Source organism: Rhinolophus sinicus, chromosome 1, assembly GCF_057876585.1.
Source record: "Rhinolophus sinicus isolate RSI-liver-muscle chromosome 1, RSI-T2T, whole genome shotgun sequence".
NCBI classification, from domain to species: Eukaryota; Metazoa; Chordata; class Mammalia; order Chiroptera; family Rhinolophidae; genus Rhinolophus; species Rhinolophus sinicus.
Window position 1 is genome coordinate 21,089,963 of NC_142501.1, and position 26,097 is coordinate 21,116,059.

The 26,097-nt window shown below is 36.5% G+C and overlaps 1 protein-coding gene across 17 annotated transcripts in view; it reads left to right on the forward strand.

The window, feature by feature from the left end:
* ANKS1B (ankyrin repeat and sterile alpha motif domain containing 1B) overlaps positions 1 to 26,097 on the forward strand; it is an 895,010-nt gene that overhangs the window by 437,308 nt on the left and 431,605 nt on the right. For all 17 annotated transcript variants that reach the window (XR_012494067.2, XM_074326201.2, XM_074326199.2 and 14 more), the window contains one exon: positions 25,369 to 25,955. Coding sequence is in view for 16 of the 17 variants with exons in the window: in XM_074326201.2 (XP_074182302.2) it covers positions 25,369 to 25,955 (587 nt within the window). In the remaining variant the exon portion in view is untranslated. The remainder of the gene's footprint in view (positions 1 to 25,368; positions 25,956 to 26,097) is intronic.

Sequence of the window (26,097 nt, forward strand, 5' to 3'; positions counted from 1 at the left end):
CCCTTCTCACTCTAGTTTAATAACCAATTATTTTAATTGAATACTTATTCAGATCCATGATGGAAGCTAGGACTGCTCATTTTAAAAAGACATTGACCAGGACCTCAGGAATTCATGTACCACTTGGTAGGATAGACACATACATAATTAGGTTACAATGCAGATGGTATAAAGATAAAGGTTTTCAGAGGACATTAAGAGCAAAAATAAGGAGTACCTAACCAAATCTGAGAAACGTGAAACAAAAGGCAGACTTGATCTGAGATTGGTGCTATGAGCTGAGTTGTAAGGATGAGAAGAGTTAACCCGGTGAGAGAAGGGAAGAAGGGAGCAAAGCGAGGGCATTGTAGACACAGAAGACAGCTAACTAAAGGCAGAGAGACAATAAACAGTGTGACAAATGGGGAGAACTGCAAATAGTTTGATATTGCCCGGACATAAAGTGCAAGGCGAAGAGTAGTGGGTATTATCCAGAGGGGAAGGCAGGGACTGGATGACAGGACTTGGGCTTTTTCCTTTAAATCAGTATATTCAAAACTCACTTGATGTGACATTCCTTTTTTTTTTTCATGTCTGTAAATGGATTTATAGTTTGTTTTCTTATCTTCAATAATAATATCGGTGAAATCATGAGTTTAATGTGCTATTTTACGGATGGTTTGTTGGAACTCGCATTGAAATAGATTTTTAAAAAACTAACTGCTAAATTAAAATGTTCTTCCTTGAACTACTTAAAATGATACTACATGCCACTCTGTATGCTTTGGGAATACTCACCTGGATAATGAGGAATCACTGAATAGCTTTGGATAGTGGGGTGATATGATTAGATTGCATTATAGAAAAGGACCCAGCAATAGTGAAGAAAATGGATTTGAGGAAGATGAGACTGATGTCAAGGAGACCAGTTAAGGAAATCTTATAATTACCCAGGGAAGACATTATAAGGGTCTGAATTAGGACACTGGAGGTAGGTGTTATTTCAAGTATTTGCCAGATACCAGGTAAGAGTCTACGCACTAGGGATTCAACAGTTATGGCTGACAAAGTCATTGCCCCCATAAAGCTTGCATTCTAGTTGGGGGTGGGAGGGTGGGAGGAGACAGACAGTAAACAAGAAAACAAAGGTAAGTGATCTCAAGTAAGTGCAATAGGATGGGCTTGCATTAGAGAGTAACTGGAGGAGGTAGAGAGCAGTGAGGGGTAGGTGGGGTGAGGGCTGGATTTTGATTGATTACTTTACACTAAGGATCAGAATAGGCCTTTCTGAAGAGATGATGTTTCAGATGAGACCTCAATATGAGAAGGAGCCAATCATGAGTAGGAGACTGAGACCACTGGATTTTAGAAATATTTAGTAGATAAAGTCAGATGGGCTAAGGCAGCGACTCAATAAGAGAGAAGGAGAGGTTAAAGATTACCTAATTTTAAAGTTATATTTTATATTAGAGCCACACTGATCAGCATAACTGGGCTTTTTCCAAGTTCTGTATAGCGTTACCTCACTTTCACTCCAATTCTTTATTAATTGGAGAACTTGATTATCTGTTACGTGTTTGAATATTGAAGCTCTCTTTTGGAAAATTTACTATTCATTACCCTTTGGTTTACTGCCCAACATTCTCAACTGAAATGTCTCCATATTTCTGTTCCAAATGAAACAATGGCCTCTTCAATTATAAAGTCCACCCTGCTGTCAGCCATATTAAAATAGGCTTTTTAAAATCACAAACAAAGCTTTTAAATTAGTGAATTTTAAAGAAAACTTTTAATGAAAAATAATCTGCTGATTTCATCCCAAATAAATTAATCAAAGCCCCAACGGTTTGTTTAATGCAATTTTATGCTAACTATATTCAATATTATGTTGTAGTGATGGATTCCTTTAGCAGTGTTGGAGAGTACATACCAGAAGCATTTAATTATGAATGCCATAATTTGCTCAATTGATGTTTCTCTTTTATCTGCAAACCATAGATAATTTTCCCTAAATAATGCAACCGTGAAAATAATATTTTAAACAAAAAACTAAAAATGTATTTCTTGATATACACCAAATACTACATGGTCAAAATTAACTGCCCTAGTGGCAAGTAAGCATCTCATACATTCAGATTGCAAGGGTATCAGCTGTTCATTAGGAGGTATTTCCCAGATAAGAATTAGAGGACCTATTTTTATAAATAACTTGGGGATTTTTATTTTCAATGTGAAGCTGATTTTAAAGTAATATTAAAATTGTACTCATGTGTGTATTTTTAATAGTTTCAGCATTTTATTACGTAACAACCAATGGAACCTGATTTTATGTACAATGAATTCATAATAAGTACAAATAAATTTCATTCTCCTCCCCAAGCTAGATTTTATTCCAAAGACATAATTTGTAGTCTCAAAAGGAGTTTCCCAATGGAAAAGATAATTAAAGTAGAGAATATTTGGAAATTTTAACCATCCTTTCTTTTTGTCTTGAATGAATCCATGCCTTCATGGATTCATAATTGTTGAAGTTTGCACTTCTAAAACAAGTCAAGTTTTTTTTCTTTTTTTCTTTTTCATATCCCTATACCTATTGTTCAAGTTTACTGAGCCATACTGTGTTAATAAATTTGGAATAAAATTTATCAACACAGTATGGCTCAGTAAGGTACCCGTAAGGCTTAAAAAAGATAATGGATATGAAACACTTAATGCAATGGTGGGTCCATAAAGATCCAGTAACTGTCAGCCATCTCTTTCTACACTTTAGGGACCCTCACAAAGCAAATATTCTAGCCATTCCTTTTGCATAGATCTTGTAAACCCTCTAAGTCTCAGTTTCCTTATCCATAAAACGGAAATAATAAAACCCACATCAGAAGAATGTTTGAGGGAATTAAATGAGAGGATACATTTAAAAGAGCTCTATAGAATTATATGAAAAAGTGAGGTGTTAAGAGGGGTACAAAGGATTTCTTGGAAAAGCAAGAATGCATTTCTCCGGTTCACCTTCCGTGTTACCTCAGCAATGACTAAGAGATATAAAATAAGGAGGAATAAACCTATATCAGCATGGGACATTAATAATGGGTGACATCTACATGCCAGTAATTCAAGAGTTTGTGCAAGATGGATGGCAAAGTGAATAAGATTGAAGATATAGGAAATACAGGATTCCCCACCTGTGATGCAACAACTCACTAAGGTAGTAAAATGGAGAAGACTTAGAAAACTCATGGCAGGAATCAAATACATACATGAGGTGGTGAGGCGGTATCCTTGGATCCTACCAGGTGCCCCTGGGGAGCACACCCACTGCCCCAAGTCAGCAAGCAAGGATCAGGTGACAGGCTCACTCCTGACTTACACTTCGGGGAGACATTGTCACAGTTGGTTTCTAATGAGGACAACTGTGACAGGTGAAAAATGAGGACAGTGTCCTAGTTAACTCCTGGCTACTAACCTCAAATACAGAAAAGAAACATTGGAACAGAGAGCAAACTCCCCCTTGTGATAGCTGTTAGTAGTTCTGATCCTCTCCTAACTCGTGAGCAGCAGACCAGTGGTTCTCAATTCATAGTGTGTATTGGAATCACGGGGAGGGTTTGCTAAAACATAGATTGGTAGGCCTCACCCCCAGATGTTCCAGAGCACATCCTGTATTTTGCATTTCAAATAAGTTACCAGTTTCTGATGCTTCTGGTCTGGGGACCACACTTTGAAAACTACTGCTCTCGATCTGCTCTGCCCTTTACAATAGCGACTACCACATGGGACTATTTCAAATAAGATTTAAATTAATAAAATTAAATGAAATTGGAAATTCAATTCTTGTTTTGCACCAGCTACATTCCAAATGCATAATAGCCATATGTGGCTAGCAGCTACCATGTTGGACAGTACGGATACGAAACACTTCTGTTTTATGTCGTCATGGGAAGTTCTATTGGACAGCCTCACGCTAGACTAAAAAGTAAAACTTTAGTAAACTGGGCACCACATACCTGTAAGAAGCACATTGGTGCTATGTGAATTGTGCAATATGGCAGACATACATAGCAGTTTATCTCAACTTTTCCGTTCTCACTTCCTATAGATCGCTCAACCCCTATCAGAACTCATCTCAATTCTCCAAGGTAGACAAGCCAAACCTTCCACTGCTAGAGTGAGCAAGTAGAAAAATAATTAGATATATTAAATAACACCTCAAGAAAAGAAGCTTGTTCTGAAGAATCAAAATAATGCCACCCCGTGAAATAAAATTACTCTTAAGAAAATGGAGTTTTCCAAACTACTAATGTCAAAATGGATCTCAACAGTATTCAGCAGCCTAATGCTGTGTGAAATGAGAATAAGCAGTTATGAAGAGCCAAAGTTAGAAAATCATAAAGGCTTCAGTTGAATAATATTCATGTCAAATTCAAAACTATAATGGAGGTAAAAATACGTGGATCATGAGAAACCCAAGTTAGTGAATTAAAAGAGTTACTCAAGACATTCAGTAGGCAGAAGACATGTAAAGAGAAAGAAAAATTATAAGGTAAAACATAGAGGAAAAATCCAGATTCAATATGCATATGATATAGGAATTTTAGAAATAAGAGCATAGCAATTTTTCAAAAGTATCAGTAAAAGAGAAAATAGAAGAAAATTTTTCCGAGCTAAAGTCTTAATAAATCACAGAAGATTTACTGAATATAGGTAAAATTTCTGAAAGAAACTAATTTAAACTAGAAATTTTGAAATTCATTAATTTCAAGGATAAGGAAAAATTCCTGTAAGAATCTAAATAGACATTACCAAAACAAAATAGTTTACCCACAAAGGAATAAAACTTAATCTGATACCAGACACTCCCCAAGTCCAAGCACCCAGAAGACAACGGAGAAGAGTCGACAGAATTTGTAGAGAGAGGGGTAAGGACTCCATATATTCAAGGATTATATGCCCAGCCAAGGTACGCAAGATCATAGGAAGTAAGTCATTTTTAGATATGTATTTTAGAAAACAACCTACTCTTTTGAAACAATCACTCAAAGATATACTCTAGTTGATTAAGGGATGAATAATAATAATAAACTCAAGAATGGGCAAGGAAAATATCAGTATTAAAGATTCTGGGATGTAAAATGAAACTTGTAACACATAGAACATGTTTTCAAAAAAATTATTCTCAATATGGTTTTAAAACGAAATATAAATGTCAAAATATTTGAAAAGAAGATATAAAATATGGAATAATATAGTATAGACACTTTATCTAAAACCCCAGATTATTTTAATATAAATTGGGAAGGGTGGGGGAATTTAGGGAAGCAAGATGAGTATGCTAATTTTCTCATTTTAGGAATGCAAAATGGTTTGGCAGTGAGGAGTATAATTACCTTGTTCATATGCTGCTTCACCAATTAGTGGCTGTGTAACCTCGGGGGGTTACTTAACCTTTCTAAGCATTAGGCTCCTGGCCTATAAAATGGGAATATCATAATACACCAGAGTTGTGTGGGAGTGAAATCCAATAATGCATGTAAAGTACTGAGCACCTATAAGCACTCAGTAAATATTAGCTATTAACTGATTAAAGAGAGAAATCAAAAGATTCTCTTGATAAATGGTGGAGGAAATAGATCTGAAGATGAGTTTTGTAACATGAAAGTAATGACTAAAAAATACACACATGTACGCGCACACACACGGACACACACACACGCACACCCTCTAAATTATTATAAAAGACCAAATGTACTGTACGAGGTTGGACAATTAAGTTCACGAACTTGTTTCAACGATGTTGCTAAACTTTTTTGATATCAGAGGGATTATTCATTATGAATTTGTACCAACTGGACAAACAGTTAACCAAGTTTTCTATTTGGAAGTGCTGAAAAGGCTGTGTGAAAAAGTTAGACGACCTGAACTTTTCACCAACAACTCATGGCTGTTGCATCACGACAATGCACCAGCTCACACAGCACTGTCTGTGAGGGAGGTTTTAAACAAATAACTGTATTGGAACACCCTCCCTACTCACCTGATCTGGCCCCCAATGACTTCTTTACCCAAAGATAAAGGAAATATTGAAAGGAAGAACTTTGGATGACATTCAGGACATCAAGGGTGATATGATGGCAGCTCAGATGGCCAATCCAGAAAAAGAGTTCCAAAATTGCTTTGAAGGGTGGACTAGGCGCTGGCATTGGTGCATAGCTTTCCAAGGGGAGTAGTTCGAAGGTGACCACAGTGATATTAAGCAATGAGGTATGTAGCACTTTTTCTAGGATGAGTTCATGAGCTTAATTGTCAGATCTTGTATACTAGTAAAAAGAAACAAGGTCAAATATATTAGTTATTAGAATGCTTGAAAGATTAGTACTATAGAGCCATTAAAATAAACATGTTCTCATTGTTTAGGTGATATTTATTTATTTATGTAGTTATTAATTTAAATTTTAAAAATATACAGAGTGATCACAGTTTTGGGGGAAACATATGTACATAGATAAAAACTGAAAATATATACATATATACATAAATATTAATAATTATCATTGCTAGGTATCAAAATTATGTGTGTCCTTTTCTTCTATTTTCACTAATATCTATAATGGACATATTATCATTTTTATAAACAGAGACAAAGATTATTTTATTTATAAATAGCTTTCTTATTTAGGTGGATGTTACCCTAGAATTTTTCTTCACATACACATATGTATATAATTCTTTCATTCATTCATTCATTCATTCATTCATTCATCCAAAGAATATTTATTGATTGCCTACTATGTTCTAGGCTTTATTCCAATCGCTGATTATAGCAGTAAAAAACAAAAGAATAAAGAATAAAATCTCTGTTTTCCTAGAACTTAGTTGGGGGTGAGCAGCATAAACAGGTAAAATACGTATTTTCTGATGTTGATAGGTAGCATGCAGAAAAGCTAAAGCAAGGGAGGTGACAAGGATGAGTGGTTGCTGTTTTAAATAAGGTGACCTGTGGAGGCTTCATTGAGAAGATAATGAGGTAAGGCCTCCCAGTGATAGTCACTTAAAGAGGGTGTGAGAGGGAGCCATGTGGCTTCTTAAGGGAAGACAGTCGCAGGCAGAGGGAACTAGGAGTACAAAGGTTGTCATGCAGAAGAATGCTTACTCATACGATCTCACTTATATGTGGAATCTAAAGAAAAGAATAAATGAATGAACCAATCAGAAACAGTCTCAGAGACATAGAGGAAAAATGGACGGTTGCTAGATGGGACGGAGGTGTGGCTAAGGGGGAAGGTGAGGGGATTCAAAACCACAGTCAGTAATCACAAGATTGCCACAGGGATATGAAAGTCAATTTGGGGAATGTAATCAATAGTGTTGTAAAGATTTTGTAGGGTATCCGATGGACACTTGTCTCATTACGGAGACCACCTCAGGGAAGATGTAGATGCTTGATCACTACACTGTACACCTGAAGCTGAAGCTGAACGATAATGAATGTCAACTACAATTTTATATACATACATATATAGTTACAAGAAGCGGAGTACAGCATTAGGAATAGAGACCGTGGAAATGTAACGGCTCTGTGCGATGTCAGGGGGGTAGTGGATGGGGGGAGGGGGGTTGTCACTGTGTGAGGGATATAAATGATAAACATCTAAGTATTACTTTGTCTTGTGCACCTGAAACTAATTTTAAAAATATTGGAAAAAAAAGAATGCTTACTCTCTGGAGAAATAGCAGGGAAGCAAGATGGCTAGCTGTAAGCAAGTGAAAAGGAGCAAACTAGCAGCTTAGGTTACAGAACTGGGGAAGAGTGTGCACAGGCCTTAGGTCACGTATGGCCTCACAGGTGATTGTAAAGGTTTTGGATTTCACTCAGAGTGACTTGCGGTTCCAGTGGGGAGTTTTGAGCAGAGGACTGATATAATTTGACTTGGTTTTACAAGGATTACTCTGGCTTCTGTGTTGAGAATTGTAGGAATAGGTACAAGGGTGGAAGCTGGGAAACCAGTCAAGAGACGACCGCAGTGATCCAGGGGAAACATGGTGGGGAATATACAGGCAGGTTATTGGTGTATATTAAAGGCAAAGCCACCATGATTCAGTGCATGATTACGGGCATGGGGTGGTGAGAGCAAATGAGGCATAAGAATGACTCTCGGCATCTAGTTATACAAGTCTGGAGTCCAGGGGAGAAGTCAGATTGAAAATAGAAATGTAGGCGTTGTCATTGTTGAGGTGATATTTTAAGCCCCGAGACTGAATGAGACCAGCACGGGAATAAATATAAACTGAGAAGGCAGAGGTCCACCAATGCCATGCCTGGGGCACTTCAATACTTAGACAGTGAGGAGATGAGGGAAGAATGAGAAGGAGCAGCCTGTGAGGTGCAGTGGGATGAGAACCAGGAGAGTGTGGTATCTTGGGAGCTAAATGGAAGAGTTTCATACAGGAGGGATGATAATCTGTATTAATTGTATGGCTGGCAGATCAAGTAGATCGAGGATTAAGGAGTGTTCATTTTAGCACAGTGGAGACTTCGCTGATGTTGAGAAGGTATGTTTCAGTGGAGGGATATGGAACCAGAGTCTACTGGGAGTGGATTTAAGAGGTTAGACAGAGAAAGGTGAGAATTAGCTCCTCTTCTGCAGAGCTGGAACACTGCTTCCCATATTTTCTTCCTTTAAGTTAATATTTCTCTTTCTGTGGTAGAGTGGTGGGAATTGCAATTTGTTTGCATTTCATTTTTCCCTATCCATGGAAAATTACATGATGCCACCAACCTGAAAAATGCTGTGAGGCATTTTGTTAAATGAATATGCCATTTTCCAACACTTCAGCTTACAGTGTATCTCTCGTGCTTCCATAACTATGAGAAACACAAACTATAAGACCCTTTGCTTAGGCTACCTGACTGCTATTTTTACAGTGTCCTCTTTAATCAGTCCAGGGGTCATGTGAACGATAGCAACAAATGATTGATTAGGCCATTTTACATACATTTAAAGCACATCTATTTCTTCTATCTGGATCAGATGGAAAATTAAAGAGTTGAGCCATATGTCAGACATCATCCCAGCGTTGCCATGGCTATAGCACGAAACTCTTATAGAGGGTTTTTATTTTACATGAAATATTTCCTCCCATAGCAACAGCAGTGTTGATTTAAAACATAACTCACTAGATATAATTTATCTTTAACATTTCTGTCTATTTTTTATGGTGTGTCTTGTTAATAGGATCCCACTTTCGATGACTCTCCTGCTCTTTGGAAATCAGACATCTCTTGGGATGCATGTGACAAAAATCTAGGCAGCTCATTGCTTAGAGGAACAGAAAACTTACAGGATACATTTGAAGGCATTACTTTCCCAGAGCTTTTATTGACAATGTTTGGGTGACTTTGAGTTCAAATTCAAGATAGATCTTTTGAAAACGGAATAAAGTGATTATTCACTTTAGACTAATTAAATATAATTTCCATCCTTTTTATGTTGCAAAATTATTTTTTTATTTGAAGATTATAGATCTGTTTTTTGTTTGGTTCATTTCTCCAGAGCGGTTCTTCGTTTCACTTTCATAACCAGTTAGGAGAGTATCAAAATGAAAAGCTTTTTTAGAATTTAAACTGAAGGATCAACACACTTGAAAACAATAGACTTGAATTAAAGGAGTTCTTTCGTCTCTTCCCCCAAATAGACCCTTCTGTTTGGGAAAATACATGGATACAGTGACCACAGTATCACAAAGAAATACATTTTGGTAACAGAAAAACAAAACCTCTTGGTTCCAAATGTATTCACTATAGGCCATTTATTCTTCTGGCTCTAGGCTTTGGGAATTACTCCTACTAGCACAGAACTCTCTTTGAAATCCCTAACTCCCTAGGGGGTCAGAGATAGATGAGAAACTGCCCTATGAACTTGGCTTATACATGGGAAACAAAGAGGTTAGTGGTTAAGGCTACCAGAAAAGGCATGTGGGACGGGTGAATGTAGCTGGCTTCCTTTGCTTGCAACAGGAGCCTCTTTCAATGCGAAGCCCATGCCAAGAGAGATCAGGCACTCTACCAAAAAGATACAATAATTTAGTAATACAGTCTGCCCAGGCAGTTTAGCAGCTGGAAACGAGGAAGCCTTGGGATTTGCTATAAATGGTGGGGAAATTGGCCGGTAGCCTCTCTCCTATACTAAGCAAAGGGAGCAAGAGAAAAGATTATAAATGCCCGAAATCAGAGCCGAACAGCATGGTCTGTTCTGATCCAGGAGCTGCCAGAACTCCAGCATCCTCTGGCTTCTGCGTTAAATACTGAGTTTGGCAGACTATGGGGCTAATAGGGCAGGAAACAACGGACTACCTGGATGCATTTTCTGAAAGGCAGCTGTGATCTTAAGTTGTTTAGGAGAGGGAATTTTATAACATGCTTTATCCAATGCCATGCAGCATCTAAACATAGCAACCACCTTTGAGCTAATTGTACAATCAGAAAAAAATACCCAAAGCTTACTGCCAGTGCCTGAAAAGGGACCCACTGGGTGGTTTTCAAACTCCAGTCATATAGAATACCCCAGTGGACAGGAGGTTGTGCTGATGCCTTAGGAAATTCTGGGGTACGCCATGAGCACAAAGCCATGAAATGGAATGGAAAAAGGCAGGCTTTGGACTAGCCATACTAGTTTCTGTATTTACTAGATATGTGATTCCTCTTCATTTTAAAGGTTGTAATACAGTAGTCCCCCCTTATTCACTGGGGATATATTCCAGTACTCCCAGTGGATGCCTGAAACCACATTTAGTGTCAAACCTTATATAAACTATGTTTTCTCCTATACATACATACCTATGATAAACTTTTAATTTCTAAATTAAGCAACCTCACAGATAGATAATTTGTTCTTACCTTAGATCTTAGCAACCTCAGCATACATTTTTTTTTTATAGAAGATATTATTAATCTCCTTTAAAAAAAAACTTTAAAAAAATTTATTATTTTAAGTGAGTTTTTCTAGGACCCATCCGCTCCAAGTCAAGGAGTTGTTTCAATCTAGTTGTGGAGGGTGCAGCTCATAGTGGCCCATGTGGGGATTGAACCAGCAATCTTATTGTTAAGAGCACCGCGCTCTAACCAACTGAGCTAACCGGCCGCCCCCCAATTTTTTTCTTTCCATATTAGGTCAAGAACTTTCACCTTTTCACTTGAAGGAAGCACTTTACAGCTTATCTTTGGCATATCCAAATTGCCATCATCAGTACGCTTGTACTTTAGCGCTATTATTAAGTAAAATAAGGGTTATTTAAACACCAGCACTGTGATATCGACACTATAGTCGACTTGGTAACCAACATGGCTACTAAGAGACTAACGGGCAAATAGCTTACACAGCATCGATACCCTGGACAAAGGGGTGATTCACAACCTGGACAGGACAGAGCGGGATGGCCTGAGATATTATCATGTTACTCAGAACAGTGCACAATTTAGTACTTATGAATTGTTTATTTCTAGAATTTTCCATTTATATTTTTGGACAGCAGACAGTAAACCATGGATGGGGCAGAGGGGAGCTACTGTGTAATGCTCACATACAGAGACTTATGTGAGGATTAAATGAGATTGAATGACCTTAAACATAGAAAGCACACAATAAATGTTGATTCTCCTTACCTAGTATGGAATCTTAGCCTTTGTAATTTTTGAAACAAATTTCTTTCCTGGGAATTTGCACTTACTTAAATTAATTTTACATATCCTTGGAAACTTTAATTCATTTTTGATCTTGGGAAATTAAAGGATATAAATCAAATCCTGTATAGTTGCCTCTGTGGCTCATTATTATTTGTTTGACTCACACTTCTATCTCAACGTGTAGGTGACTTGAAAAGACATTCTTAATATTTGGATATAAATGGACATACTAAACAGAACACATGAGCTCCATGACTAGGAAAGCAAAACAGATAAATAAACTCTAATAAGTTCATAAATTTACGTTACAAATGAAAAAATGTAGCATTTCTCCCAAATATTTCTGAGAAGACCCAGCACTTCTTTAAAAATTTATTGAGACATGTTCGCAGTGTATATTACCAAAATTTTGCTCTTTGTTCACTTTAGTTGATCTAGAATTTAAATACAAAACACACTGTATGATTAATTTGCATATTATTTTTTTCCTGAATATCATAGAGTAGTTGGAATGCTTTAAAAATTACCATGCCTCAATGAATTTCATTTACGTTCTTTATAAATATACATTTTAGAAGGATCTTATTAAAAAAGGACTTGCTTTATCTGAATCCATAATTATAGTAAACTTCATTTACATAATTCTCAAGATAATTTATTGATTTATTTTATAATATAGTGCATCATACATTACTGAGTACTAACATGTATGGCAAGCAATTTATTATTAACTCTACCTATTTTGTACTGTACAAATCATTTAAAAGTTTCACATTAAAATGTTTTGAGTCCTAATAAACTGAGCTTATTTAAAAATTGAAATTTTTATGAATGTACATTTGAACAATAAAAATATTTTGCCACAAAGTATTATGGCAGACTAGGTGTTCTGAGAGATCTTTCTGCAGGAGAACAAATATCTTCTGAATAGGACATGTTGCTTTGAGACATTGCCTGCTCTGACAACATTTGCTCTCTAAAAAAAGCATGTTAGAAGACAAGAGAGTCCATTTTGCTCTTATTGCAGATGTCAGTGATAGTTCTGCTGTTTGGGCACAGTCCCTTCCCTTGGTTCAGTGGTAAGGTTGGGAGATTGAGTCAAGACTACTCAGCAACACTGAAGGCAAATATAAATCTTCTGTGGAGGAAACCATCTCTGCTCATATTGACAAGTTTCCATAGATTAAGATCAACTAATGGGGTAACAATAAATGATTTCTAATCACTTTGAAAAGCAAATCACTTTTGCTTTTCACTTGATACCTGCTAATCACTCTAAGCAGGTATCAGTAAAAATAACAAATGCATATTAAATCCCCAGTGACTATAGCTAGTGTTACTGAAAATAGAAAATAAAGCAGATCTGTGTGTTTGTGTGTATGTATGTGTGTGTTTGTGTGTGTGTATATATATTTAAAATACAATGCCCGATCATGAAGATGAATAAAAACAAGGAGTACCAGTAAATAATAGGCAAATTTGAAAATAAATGCCATTTCTAAATATGAAAAATATAACATTTGAAATTATTTTAAAATTCCAAATGAACAGATAAACAGCAGATTAGACAGAGATGAAGAAAGAATTGGTGAATTGGAAAATTAATTTGAAGAAATTATCCAAAGTGTAGCACAGAGGGCCAAAGAGGCAAAAACTATGGAAAACATAAAGAGATATGACAGACGGAATAAGAAGGTTAATCCAAATCTAATCAGAGATTCAGGATGAAATAGTAAAGAATATATAGGAGAGGAAGTTTTTCGATGGATAACAGCTGAAATTTTTCCATAACTGGTAAAAACATGAATTTATACATCCAGGAAACACCCTGTATACCAAATAGGATAAGTAAAGAGAAATACATACTGAGGTACATTGTAGTGAAATTGAAAGATATAAGGGAGATTTTCAAAGCAGGTGGGAAAATGATGGATCAACTACAACCAAACACAGGTATAATGAGAGCCAACTTATCAAGGAAATAATAGGAACCAAAAAGAGTAGAATAGTATCTTCAAAATGTGTGAAAAACTGGCCATTAGCCTAAATTGTGAACTTAAAAAAGAAACAACCTAATTTGAATAAATGAAAGTAAAATATAAAGACATTCATAGTTGAAAAAACTGAAAGTATTTACCACCAAGAGACTTTTTCTAAAAGAAAAATCTCAAGGATTACTTCAAAAAGGAAAAGTATCTCAGGCCAGTCTAAGGATGGAATAGTGAATAAATAAGAAGGTAAATATGTATGCAAATTCAAATAAAAATAGTCTAAATAAAACATTTGATTTGGAAAACTAACAAACAGAATGAAAACACTGACAACAGTATTTATTAGAGAAAGAGTAATTGAATTTCAAGTGACCCAAAAATCTTAAAATTGTTCAGGAAAACGGTGGATAAGGTTTTGTTCCACTTTAGACTTTGTTAAATTTAAAATGATAGGTAAAATTTTAAGGGTACCTAAAGAATAAAAATAAATTATAAATTTCAAGTCATAGAGAGAAAACAATGAAAAAAGAAAGAATGAAAAAAAAAAGGAAAGAGGCCAAAAAAAGAGTATTAAAGATAAATAGATATCAAAATGTAAAATAGTAGAACCAAGTCTAAATATATAAATCGTCAAAGTAAAGATAAATTAGCTAAATTCACCAGTTAAAAGGAAGAGATTGTTCAATGGTAGGAAAACAGATTCCAGCCTTCTGCTCTTTAAAAAATAGAGACATCCCTAGCTAAGGGTACACACACACACACACTCACACACACACACACTACAAACACACACACACACACACACACACACACACACACACACACGTAAAGATAAAAGAAGTTGTACCTGAGAAATATTAGCCCAACAAAAGCTACGGTAGCTGTATCAGTATCAAGCCAAATAGAATTTAACAGTAAAGGCATTACCAGAATATAGAGTCTCTATGAAATGATACAAGGTTCAATTCACCAAGAAAACATAAAAATTCTAAACAAGTATGCATTTATATATATATATATATATAAATGCATATAAAATATATGTCATATCATATACATATGTTCAATGAAACTACATGGAAAAACATAAATCCACTAAAGCTGTGAGATTTCAATATATTTCACTCAATAGAATATGTTAACAGCTCAATTAATACACTTAATCTAATAAAATGAATAGAGCTTTGTACTCAACAAGAGGATACATGTTATTTACATGAAACAATTGATCTCAACTTGGCTATAAGCAAGTTTCAACATGTCAGATTCACACACACTACATTTTCTGACAATTCAATTAACTTAAATTAAAGATTCCCATATTTATCCCTATAAATTTGTGAACTTATATACACATTTCTAAATAACTCATGAAAAGTGCATTAGGAGACAGCATAATTCTAACTTTAAAATGTTTAGAATCAAACAAAAATTTAATACTAAATATCAAACATGGTGAAAGCAACAGTGAAACTTTCAAAATTTGTAATCCTTATATTAGAAAAGAAGCAATGCTGGAAACTAATGAGCTAAATGTAAATTTTAAAATTTTTATAAGAAATGATAGAAGAAACACAGAAGTAAAAGAAGGGAAATGGTAAAGAACAGAAATGAAAAAAATAGAAAACTAACAAACAAGGTCAGAAGTGGAATATTTTATAACACTTAAAAAATGGATGTACTGTCTAGTAAAAATAGTAAAGAAAAAAGTAAAACATACAAATGAACTATGTTAGTAATGATAAGGGATATAACTAGAGACATATAACAACATTCAAAAGATAATAAGAAAAAATGATGAACAACTTGTGCCAACACATTTTAATACTGAAAGAAATGGACACATTCTTTTCTCTTTGTAATTAATAAGTATTTTGTGGGGAGCTGATTTGAAATTATTTAAATTTCCCATTCCTAATCAAACTTTTAATTCATTCATGTATTTATTTTTTTATTGGCTCATGTTTTTCTATTTTACTCAATGGATTATAATTCATTACTGTTATCTTGTTCCTAAAATTGTCCTCAATTTAACCCTTTGGAGCCCATTCAAGCTGGCTTCTCTATCCTCTTAACATGCCTCATCATTCCCTGAGCACTTCCTTGCTTTCTGGCACAAGATGTTTCAGGCTCACCTTGTACTTGTCCTGCACCGGCCCTGATGTCAGTCATTTCTCAATTTCTGTTTCTTTTAGTGGGAAATACACTGTATTTTGCCACGTATAATGCGCACCCACGTTTTTGGCCCAAACTTTCAGGGAAAAAAGTCTTTCATTTTAATTTTTTAATTCAAATTTTTATTTGTTTACATTTAGGTACTTGTTTTTTGTATTATAAAGGAATTTTAGCATTTATTTTTAACATATTATGGTACAAGAAATTTTATGTAACAAACAATTACAAAACACAAGAACAGATAAAAGGTACAAGAAATTTTATGTACTGGTAATAAATTTACAATATTTATGCATCATATAATAGAAGGCCAAGAACTCTTTGTCTTTGTAAATTCATCGCAAGTTCAACAAAACTGATTATTGTATTCCAGGGTATTATTTTGTGTATGGATATCATTACTGATTTCTAGAGTTACACTTTTAACTCATAAGCATACATAAAAGAATTAAAAACATTTATATAGGTATGGAATTAGTACCACCCATGTATAATGCGCATTCTTATTTTCCCTCACAAATTTTGGGGAAAAAGTGTTCATTATACATGGCAAAATATGGTATTTAGTGGCCAAAATCTGGGCTTTACTTATTGCTATTGGGATATCAGTTTCCCAGGCCCTCTTAGTGAACAGAGTTAGGTAATACATGTATGTATACTCACACGCACAAAAAACCATATTTAAATCTGTATCTCTATCTATCTATTTTGAAAACATTGATATTTTCCATTCCAATCCAACATCACAATGTTCACTCTAGTTTTCTCCTTCATCATAGTTATAAATCCCTCCTTCAACAATGAGAAATCTGGCTCCCATTAACCTCAATGTAGATGCTTATTTGATCGACCCTGCTGTAAGTACCCGGATTCCCATATCCACTGCCACCTCAGCGCACTCCAGTATTTTGCTCAGCCTGGCTGAGATTTGGTTCCCCACGCCAGCTTATCTCTCAGTGTAATCACCTGCTCACTCTCCTGGGACCCTGCCCCTTACAGCAGGTCATGCCCACACATGAACACCCTCCTTTCCCCTCCTGAGTTTTGACGTCTTATGGCAGGTTACCCCGGGTATGAACACTTTCCTTCTCGACATGGACACAGTTCTCATCCTGTTTGGGTTTTCACATTCCTTGCTAAGCTGCTCCTCTGCAGGGATGTCCTCCTCACCCTGCCTGGGCTCTCACTCTCCACACAGGGTTACTTCCCTCTGAACCCTGTTTGGGTTTCAACATGGGGGCTAGGTTGTCCCCTCACATGAACACTCTATACCCTGTTTGGGCTCTGATACCCTACTCTGGACCACTGCAATCCCCTCTCTCCACTGAAGGTATGCGTGGCTGCTCACTCTTCTCCATCTAACAATGACTTTTGGACTGAATTTCTCATGGGCTGAAAGGATAAGGGGAAAGAGAATGACAAGCTGTCTCATATCTGAGCTTTTCTACTTATGATTTAGGTTCTTTCAGAACTTTAATCATTTCCTGAATTTCTTTTAAATAATTTTGAATGTTAGATTACAGCTTTCAAATTCTTTGGGGCCATATTTTTTGGTTTGTTTTCATTAGCTGTTAAACATTCATTTTCATGTGTTTTTCTTGCAGTGTCTTTAAATGGGCCTCCGTTCAAATGCTGTTTTTGTTTTGGACTATTCAGAAGAGGTTTCTGTGTGAGAACAGGCATGAGCCACAGCAGCTTTCCCTGTTTCTCAGCTCAAGGATGTTCTCCTCTGTTACTGCCACTAAATATTAAGAAATATGGGTACTTCTTTCCTTAATTCAGAAAGGCTTGCTGCCTTTTTAACCTTGGTATTCTCCAGAGTTCCTTCCAAAGTAGTACTCTCACATTTGAACATTGTATTTTGCTATTATTATATTCAAGGTCCCCTACCTCTGGACTTTTCCCTTCCATGTCACTCACACCTCCCTTTTATATGAAATGATTTTCTCCTTGAGAGCTTTGGTGTTTCCGCCCTGTTCAGTATGGATTCTGCTCCTAAAAGTTTCTCTTCAGAGTGAGCCGCTAGCTTTCTAAACGCATATATCTATTAAATATTTCTGAGATTTTCAAGGGCTTAAGCTCCTCCCCATTGTCTTTTTGCAGGACTTTTTCAAGTTCTGCTAGTTGTTCTTAGCATCCTGCTCAATGCCAGGCCCTCTCCATTTGGAACTCAGCCTGATGACAGTTTCTAGGTGCCATGGCTTATAGGCTCCATCAAATTTCCCTTTCACCACTAACGCTGCACAGCTGCTAATCCAGTTCTGGATCCTGCTGCTGTCACATGATTTGGCTATGCATCCATGTTCCAGGGACACGGGGATTCTTTAATACATGCTTTATTGAAGGTGTCACCCATAGTTTGGTTTTTGTTGTTGCTTTTGTTTTGCTATCATGTGATCATTTTATTCTTTCACTTTCATGTGAATTGTTTTTTATGAGGGGACTCGAGGAGATTAATTTCTTTTTTTAAATACTGTATTATTGTCATGTTCTGGCCATCAGAAATAACTGGTGATCTTTTTTTTTAATTGGGAAACTGTGTTTTTACCAGGACCCTTCAGCTCCAAGCCAAGTCATTGTCCTTTAATCTAGTTGTGGAGGGTGCAGCTCCACTCCAAGTTCAGTCACCATTTTCAATCTAGTTGCAGGGGGCACAGCCCAACATCCCATGTGGGAACTGAACTGGCAACCTTGTTAAGAGTTCACGCTCTAACCAACTGAGCCATCTGGCCGCCCCCCCAGGTGATCTTTTAAAAGTGTCAATCAGATCATGTAAACCCTACCCCTACCCTAATCTCTGACCTCATCTCCAACCCATTCTACCCAACTGTGATGATTAATTTTATGTGTCAACTTAACTGGGCCATAGGATGCCCAGATATTTGGTCAAACATTATTCTAGGTGTTTCTATGAAGGTATGTTTGGATGAGATTAACATTTAGCTTGGTAGATTGAGTAAAGCCAATTACCCTCCCTAATATGGGTGGACCTCTTCCAATCAGTTGAAGGCCAGAATACAACCCAAAGGCTGACCATCACCCTGAATAAGAGAGAATTCTTTCTGCCTGACACTCTTTGAACTGGGACATCAGCTTTTTTCCTGCCTATGGACTCAACCTGAAACATCTCGAGTCGGTTGGCCTTCAGACTAGAACTACACCATCAACTCTCCTGGTTCTCAGGCCTTTGGATCCAGATTACAACTATATATCCTTTTCTCTCAGCGTCTACCAGGCCTTTGGATTCTAACTGGAACTACCCTTCTCTCTGTCTCTCTCTTTCTCTGAAGAACCCGGGTTCATACACCACCCTCTCACCCTTCTGTTGTCACTACAAAGGCCTTCAGAATGGCCTCAGGGGTTTTTTTATACCTTCTTCCCTCTGCCTGCAATAACAATTCCTATCTCATTATTTTGCTTTCTTCTCTTCGTAGAACTTACCATCATCAGAGATTATAGTATTTTTTATTTGCCTGCAAATAAAAATTACATTCTTTCACTGGAATGTAATTACCCTGAGGGTAGGGCATTGCTTTGGCACTGCTGAAACTTTGGCACCTAGGACAGTAGCTGGTACACAGGACGCATTTTATAGATATGGGTGAAATGAATTTAGAGTTTCTACTAATACCAACATCAGTGCTAGAATCCCTGAAAATGGTGAAAGTGTTTTTATTTTCTAAAGAGGAATGCAATGACCCAATAGACAAAGGTTATGACTACAATAGAAGAAATCACTTGTTTTCCATAATTTGTTTTCATCTTAACATGAAATTTTTGGTTTCATTGTTATTCAGGTATTTATATGGGTGATGAAGATCAGGGGCAAAAATGGATTAAAAGCGATTGAACTGCTTACCATTGGATACATACCCTGACATTTCTTTGAAATGGTAATGATGCTTTGAATAACTATCAGATTGGAATTCACACATATTTAGTTCTGTACCTTAGAATGAAATATCCACTTATTAAAAGAGAAGTGTGAAATTAAGTGAAACAAGTTATGAAAACAGTTTAATATATACACTTTTCCTCAGTTTCATCTAAAGAAATAGTAGGAAAATGCAAAAATCCTTTCTAAAGTATGCTTTTAAAAATATGCAAGCAGAAACAAGGTAGTAAATCCCATATGTTTACCATGTCAAAATAGCAATCTGTATTGAGTGCTTAATATAATCAATTACTACTGCCTTTCTTTGTAAAAACAAAACCTTCTAGATTAAAAATTGTTATTGTGATAATAGAAACATGTATTTAATATGTGCTATGCCACAGGCATTGTTCTAACTGCTTTACTTCTATTATTTTAATCTTCACAACACTTATAGGGATATATAATTATTATCATCGTTTCTAGATGTGAAAAAATAAACATTGGCAGAATTTATTTTGAAAAATGTATTAATTCTTCTTTAAAACTTGGGCTACAAGATGAATCAGTTATCTATTGCTCCATATTAAACTACTCCAAAACTTAATGCCTTAAAATAACAGCCATTTGTTTAGATCATGATTCTGGCGGGTGCTAATCTTGGCTGGGCTTACTCAAACATCTGCGGTCAGTAGGCTGATCAGCCTGGGGTTGGATGGTCCTGGGTGATCTCACTCACATGTGTAGAAGCATGTCCCATAATTTTGTAATAAATCTTTGCTGCAAGCATGTTTGCACATAACTAATTGGCCATAAGGCAACTCACTGTAAAAGATAAAATAACGAAAAATAAAAGTCATTAAAAAAGACATCATTAAGCATGAACAAATTAATAACAAATTTAAAAGACTATTGAGAAAAATAAAAATACATTGTTTCTGAAGTTTTTTGTTCATTGTATTATACTTTTTTCTTTATTAATTCGCATCCTCATTCAGCATTGTATTTTTTCTTTTTTGCTAACATTCTTCCTTTATTAAAACAGGTATCAGTTTCCAACTAAAGAATTGATCATGAATGCTCTGGAAGACTGTTGTGAATTACTAGTAGTCACCTCTTTTATATTTGCCATAGCTTGGTAAACTTGGTTTTAACAGATGGGAGGGCTGATTGTGCTCACCAAAGGATTTGCAAAAACTGATACGTTATTTTCTAGCATGGTATTTAATCTGGCTTTACATATTGCTTTGTAGTCTGGCTTTATACGTAGTTATCACCCACTATTTTAAGACTACCACATCTACTCATCAAGATATAGACCATTATGAGGGCTAAGGTTTATATAATACAAAAATGGGAGTACTGTGAGATCTTCATCAATGGAGAATGAAGCCGAACTGACAAAATACGTTTATGTCTGCCAAATGTAAATGAAACTGTCAACCAGTTAGTTATTTCATCTTTTACGGAAAAACTGCCTTATGGCCAATTAGTTGTACATCGAAAATATTTCTGGCAAACATGCTTGTGGCAATGACATTTACAACTACCTAAAACAGTGCGGAAGTTTTCAGGCTGTCAACTAAGGGAATGGGGGTAGCTGGTGTATTAACCATGTTTATTTGTTTGTTTATTTGTTTATTTATTTATGATGCTTTGACCTCTTGGGACCTTGCTGACTTTGGAGGGACTACTCCTCCCAGGACTCGCTAATAGTAAATGACTTGCCTGCAAATATACCTTTCATATGCAAACCAGCCAATCCAGAGCCCAAGAAAGCCAATCCAAAGCCATACCAACAACATCCTTTATCAGGCTCTCATACATACTCTGAGGCATCATCCACTTGCTCTACTCACACTGCGGCCAGGTATCAGATCATAGGTACAGTCCCTATGCCACAGGGGCAGCTGAAATGATTCAAAGTAGCCAATCCTAAATACGCCTTATCCTGCTTCACCAATTCCCCCCCCCCCATAGAAACCACAATAAAGGCTCTTACCTACCTTTTCCTTCACTCATTCTGCCTCCTGACCAACCCTGGTGCCTCCCTCTGTGCCCCTCCTCCCCCCACCCCCAGTGGCATGGCCTGCTCTCCTTCCTCTTGGATCTATAAGTATAACAGTCTGTCTTTTCAATGGCAGTTGTCTCCTGATCTGTTAGCCTCTTCATACTTGAAAAATAATAAAACCTACAATCTCAAACAGTTGGGTAATGTATCATTTCATCATCCAGCAGGCCATGCTGAGCTTGTTCACGTGACAGCGGGTTCCAAGAGCAGCAAGCGAACAAGCCTCAATGCACAAGTGCTTTTCAAGTCTCCGCTTATATCATGGTTGCTCTTGTCCCATTGACCAAAGCGAGTCACGTGGCCACATCCAGATCATATGGGAGGACTGGATATAGGTGGGGTGTGGCTACAGGGAACCACTGCCGATTGGGGCCATAACTGAAATCAGTTCCACCAAACTGGCATTTCAGGAGGTTTCATATCAAATTCTCATTGACTTTGATTTGAGTAATCCTTAGAGGATGGCCACTGAAATAAGCAAATAACATTTGCCCTTTCATATCTCTGAGCAAAAATGTTACCATCTGTCATGATGCTAAAAGCTATTATTCAAAGGACTAATTTTATAAACTAACTAAATTCTTAGGGAAGTGACTGTTTATGACTAGAGGACTTGGACAGCATAAAGCTTTTTTTAGTTGTGAGTATATAATCATTTTGGTCAAACCACAGAGAGGATGATAACCTAATAACAATATTCACAGAAAACTTTAAATAATATTATGCCTCTAGAACTCTCATTATCAAGAACATGGTCAGAAGCCTCTTGACTGAGATTTACAAAACCTTTTTCCCACAATAGGCTGGTTCTTTTCAGTTGTCCTTTCAAACTCAAACTCTTCAGCTTTCTTCATCAACTTTCAAAATAAAATTCTCAACTTCCTTATTTCAGAATTCCTTCTTCCTTTTACATTATTTACCTACTGCTGCCATTCCATACCAACCTACTTATGTTGCAAAGCATTGTGGGGGAGCCAAGTAACCTAGGAAGAAAAAAGAGAAAATAAATTGAAACAAAATACCTGATTTTATTTACGAGCTAATACCTCATAGTATTAGCATACTTAAATGAAGCAGGAAAAAAAATGCTTTTAATCCACTTGTCCCAAATTCCAGAAACAGTCATAAACATGAAACAAGTCCCTCCTCACAAAGGGCCTACTTTAGTTTCCTTGAACCCTAGATTATTCTTTTATCTTAATAGTGATATATTTTCCAGGTCAAGGGGTATGGGAATCTGATAGACTTTAGTTTGAATCTCAGCTTAACCACTTACTAGCTGAGGAAACTTCAGCATCTTAAGTTGTCTCAGTGTTAATTTTGACTTCTAAAAAATGTATATAATAGGCCATAAACTCTAGCCTTTAGAGAGAGTTCAAAGCTGCCTTTCCTGACTCTCCATCCAGAACTCTATTCCAAAAAGGGTCTCAGTTGTGAGGGGAAGACAAAATGGAGTGTTGTCAAGGACATAGTGTTGCTACACTAGAAAGAGACAGAGTTTTTGTGGGAGGATAAAGTGATTATAATAGTACTGGATGGGTGCAAATTATTGCTCTTTTAGGTTGTCTCTTGGGCCTCTCTTCCTATCACTCATCTTTCTTTCATCTCAGGACACCATTCCGATAGATGTGGCAGGGGGACATTGTCTGTTAGGAAAAGCCAAGCAGGAATCGGGGTAAGGTCTGGGGATATGGAAAGCCAGGAGCAAACCTGCTTCAATGAGCTCTAAGGGAGAGAACAGTATAGGGGCCTGGGACCAAACTTGAACAAAGAAAGTCAGTTTGTCTGTAGCATCCTCTGGGCAAATACCTATTGTGGTTGCCGATTTGTGTAAATATATGAATTCAATATTCTGGCCATATCTATCAGAAAATCATGATTATTATTAATAAGAAAAGATGATATAGGAACATTTGTGACAACATGGATGGATCTTGAGAGAGTAATGCTGAGCGAAACAAGTCAGACAGAGAAAGCAGAGAACCATGTGATTTCACTGATATGTGGTATATAAACCAAAAACAACAAAAGAACAAGACAAACAAATGAGAAACAGAAACTCATAGACACAGATAATAGTTTAGTGGTTGCCAGAGGGTAAGGGGGGTGGGGGGTGGGGGGTGGGAGATGAGGGTAAGGGGGATCGAATATATGGTGATGGAAGGAGAACTGACTCTGGGTGATGAACACACAATGGGATTTATAGATGATGTAATACAGAATTGTACACCTTAAATCTATGTAGTTTTACTAACAATTGTCACCCCAATAAATTTAATAAAATAAAATTAAAAAAAATAATAATATTTCACAGGATTATTATGAGGATCAAATGAGATGATGTAAATATGACCCCTAATTCAATGCCTAGTAAATAACACATTCCTATTAACTGTTACTTGTTAATTTGTAAAATCTTTGGTGTTCTTTAAAGTGTGAGTCAGCCACCCAGTTTTGGATTTGTCATTGTTATTTACGCTACTGGCTACAGAGAATTTGATTTTTTTACAAGATTGGGTTATAGGCTTATTGGGTGATTTAACTGTTGATTGTGACAAATATTCAGCCAAATGAGTTAAAATAACCAGTCACAAAAGTAAACTAACTTCCTTTGCTAAATTCTTTGGCCAGGTTTTCACACAGCATATCTTTAGAAGACAAATTAAGGCATATTTTAAATCTCAGAGAACATTTATCTTAGAAAAAATGTTTCATCTTAGAAAACATGAAAATAAAAATCATCATTGTTCTTTTGTTTCCTTTCTGCATTGAGTTTTCAAAGACCTGAAGAAACTCAAAAATAACTAATGGTATTTTAGAGAAAAAAGAAAAAGATAGCTTTGTGTTAATAGCTCAACATCAGTTTCTTGTAAAAGAGTCTCACTTTTTAGAGACATTGGATTGCATTGTTTGCCTATGTTAAGCCTGAACAAATTCTTTTTGTCTAAATTATATAATCTGAGTGGAATTAGTCTTAATATCATATTTAAAGTAACACTATTAGGATTATTAACCCTAAATTACTTCCAATTATACTTCTTTTCAAGATTTTATTTTTGAATTTATTTGCTGGGGAAGGACAGAAAGATGTCATTATACATGATCTTGATTTACCTGCCTGATGTCCTACTGAACAGTGACTCAATTCAGTGGGGGCGTTGGGACATGAGTGTCTCACTTTAAGGAAACCAATTTTGTCATCCAATATAAAACATACACCCTGTGGACAAGGGAGAAGGGTATGCAATTACTAATTTAATACCTAGTTCATACCTTTGAAATGCACTCTAAGGTGTGTCAGAAAGATCCAGTTCTCTCTCTGTAGCTCTCTCGTCTCTCCCTTTCTCTCTCTCTCTCTCTCTTTCTCTCTCTCTCTCTCTCTCTCTCTCTCTCTCTCTCTCTCTCTCATACACAATACACACATGCATGCACACACACGTTTATTTGACTATACAGGTCTGTACGTTTATGGGGGTATCATCGTGTAGCAATAAATCAAATGTCTGGGTATTGTGCGAGTTTGACAGGGCACAGCTATGGTCTCAGGATTTCCAGAGTTATTTAGAAACAAGCATCCTGACATCCTTCCTCTCTCTTGTAGATGACCTCTCTCAACAGGAGGACAATGATCCCCCAAAAGAATATGATCCTGGGCAATTTGCAGGCCTTCTGCATGGATCCTCCCCAGCCTGTGAGTCCCCTGAAAATCCATTCCATCTCTATGGAAAAAGGGACGAACGTGAAGGACACAATGAAGTCAGTTTGGCAAATAATCCTTTGCCTTTCAAACCGTCTCCAATAGAAAAGAACTCAGAACCTTTGGTAAAGAAAATTAAACCCAAAGTGGTCAGTAGGACAATTTTCCACAAAAAAAGCAACCCCCTTGAAAACCATACCATTGTTGGCACAAGAACGTCGAGGAGTGGATCCCGGAATGGGGACCAGTGGATTGTGAACACAGGAGGATTTGTGGAGAGAGCCTGCACGCTGGGGAGGATAAGGTCATTGCCAAAAGCCCTGATTGATATGCACTTATCAAAAAATGTGTCTAAATCGGATTCTGATCTCATTACCTACCCTTCGAATGAGAAAACATCGAGAGTTAACTGGAGTGAATCTTCAACTGCTGAACACAGTTCTAAAGGGAATTCTGAAAGAACGCCATCCTTCACTTCTGAATGGGAAGAAGTAAGCCTGTTCTTTATTTAAGGCTTTGGAGTTGAGGGAGGTTTGGGAGAAGGATTTTCAGCTTAAGTCTTTCAGAGGCAAAAGAAAAAATTAACAAACGCATACAGCTCTAAGTGGAAGGAAAAGGTTCTAGGGGTAATAC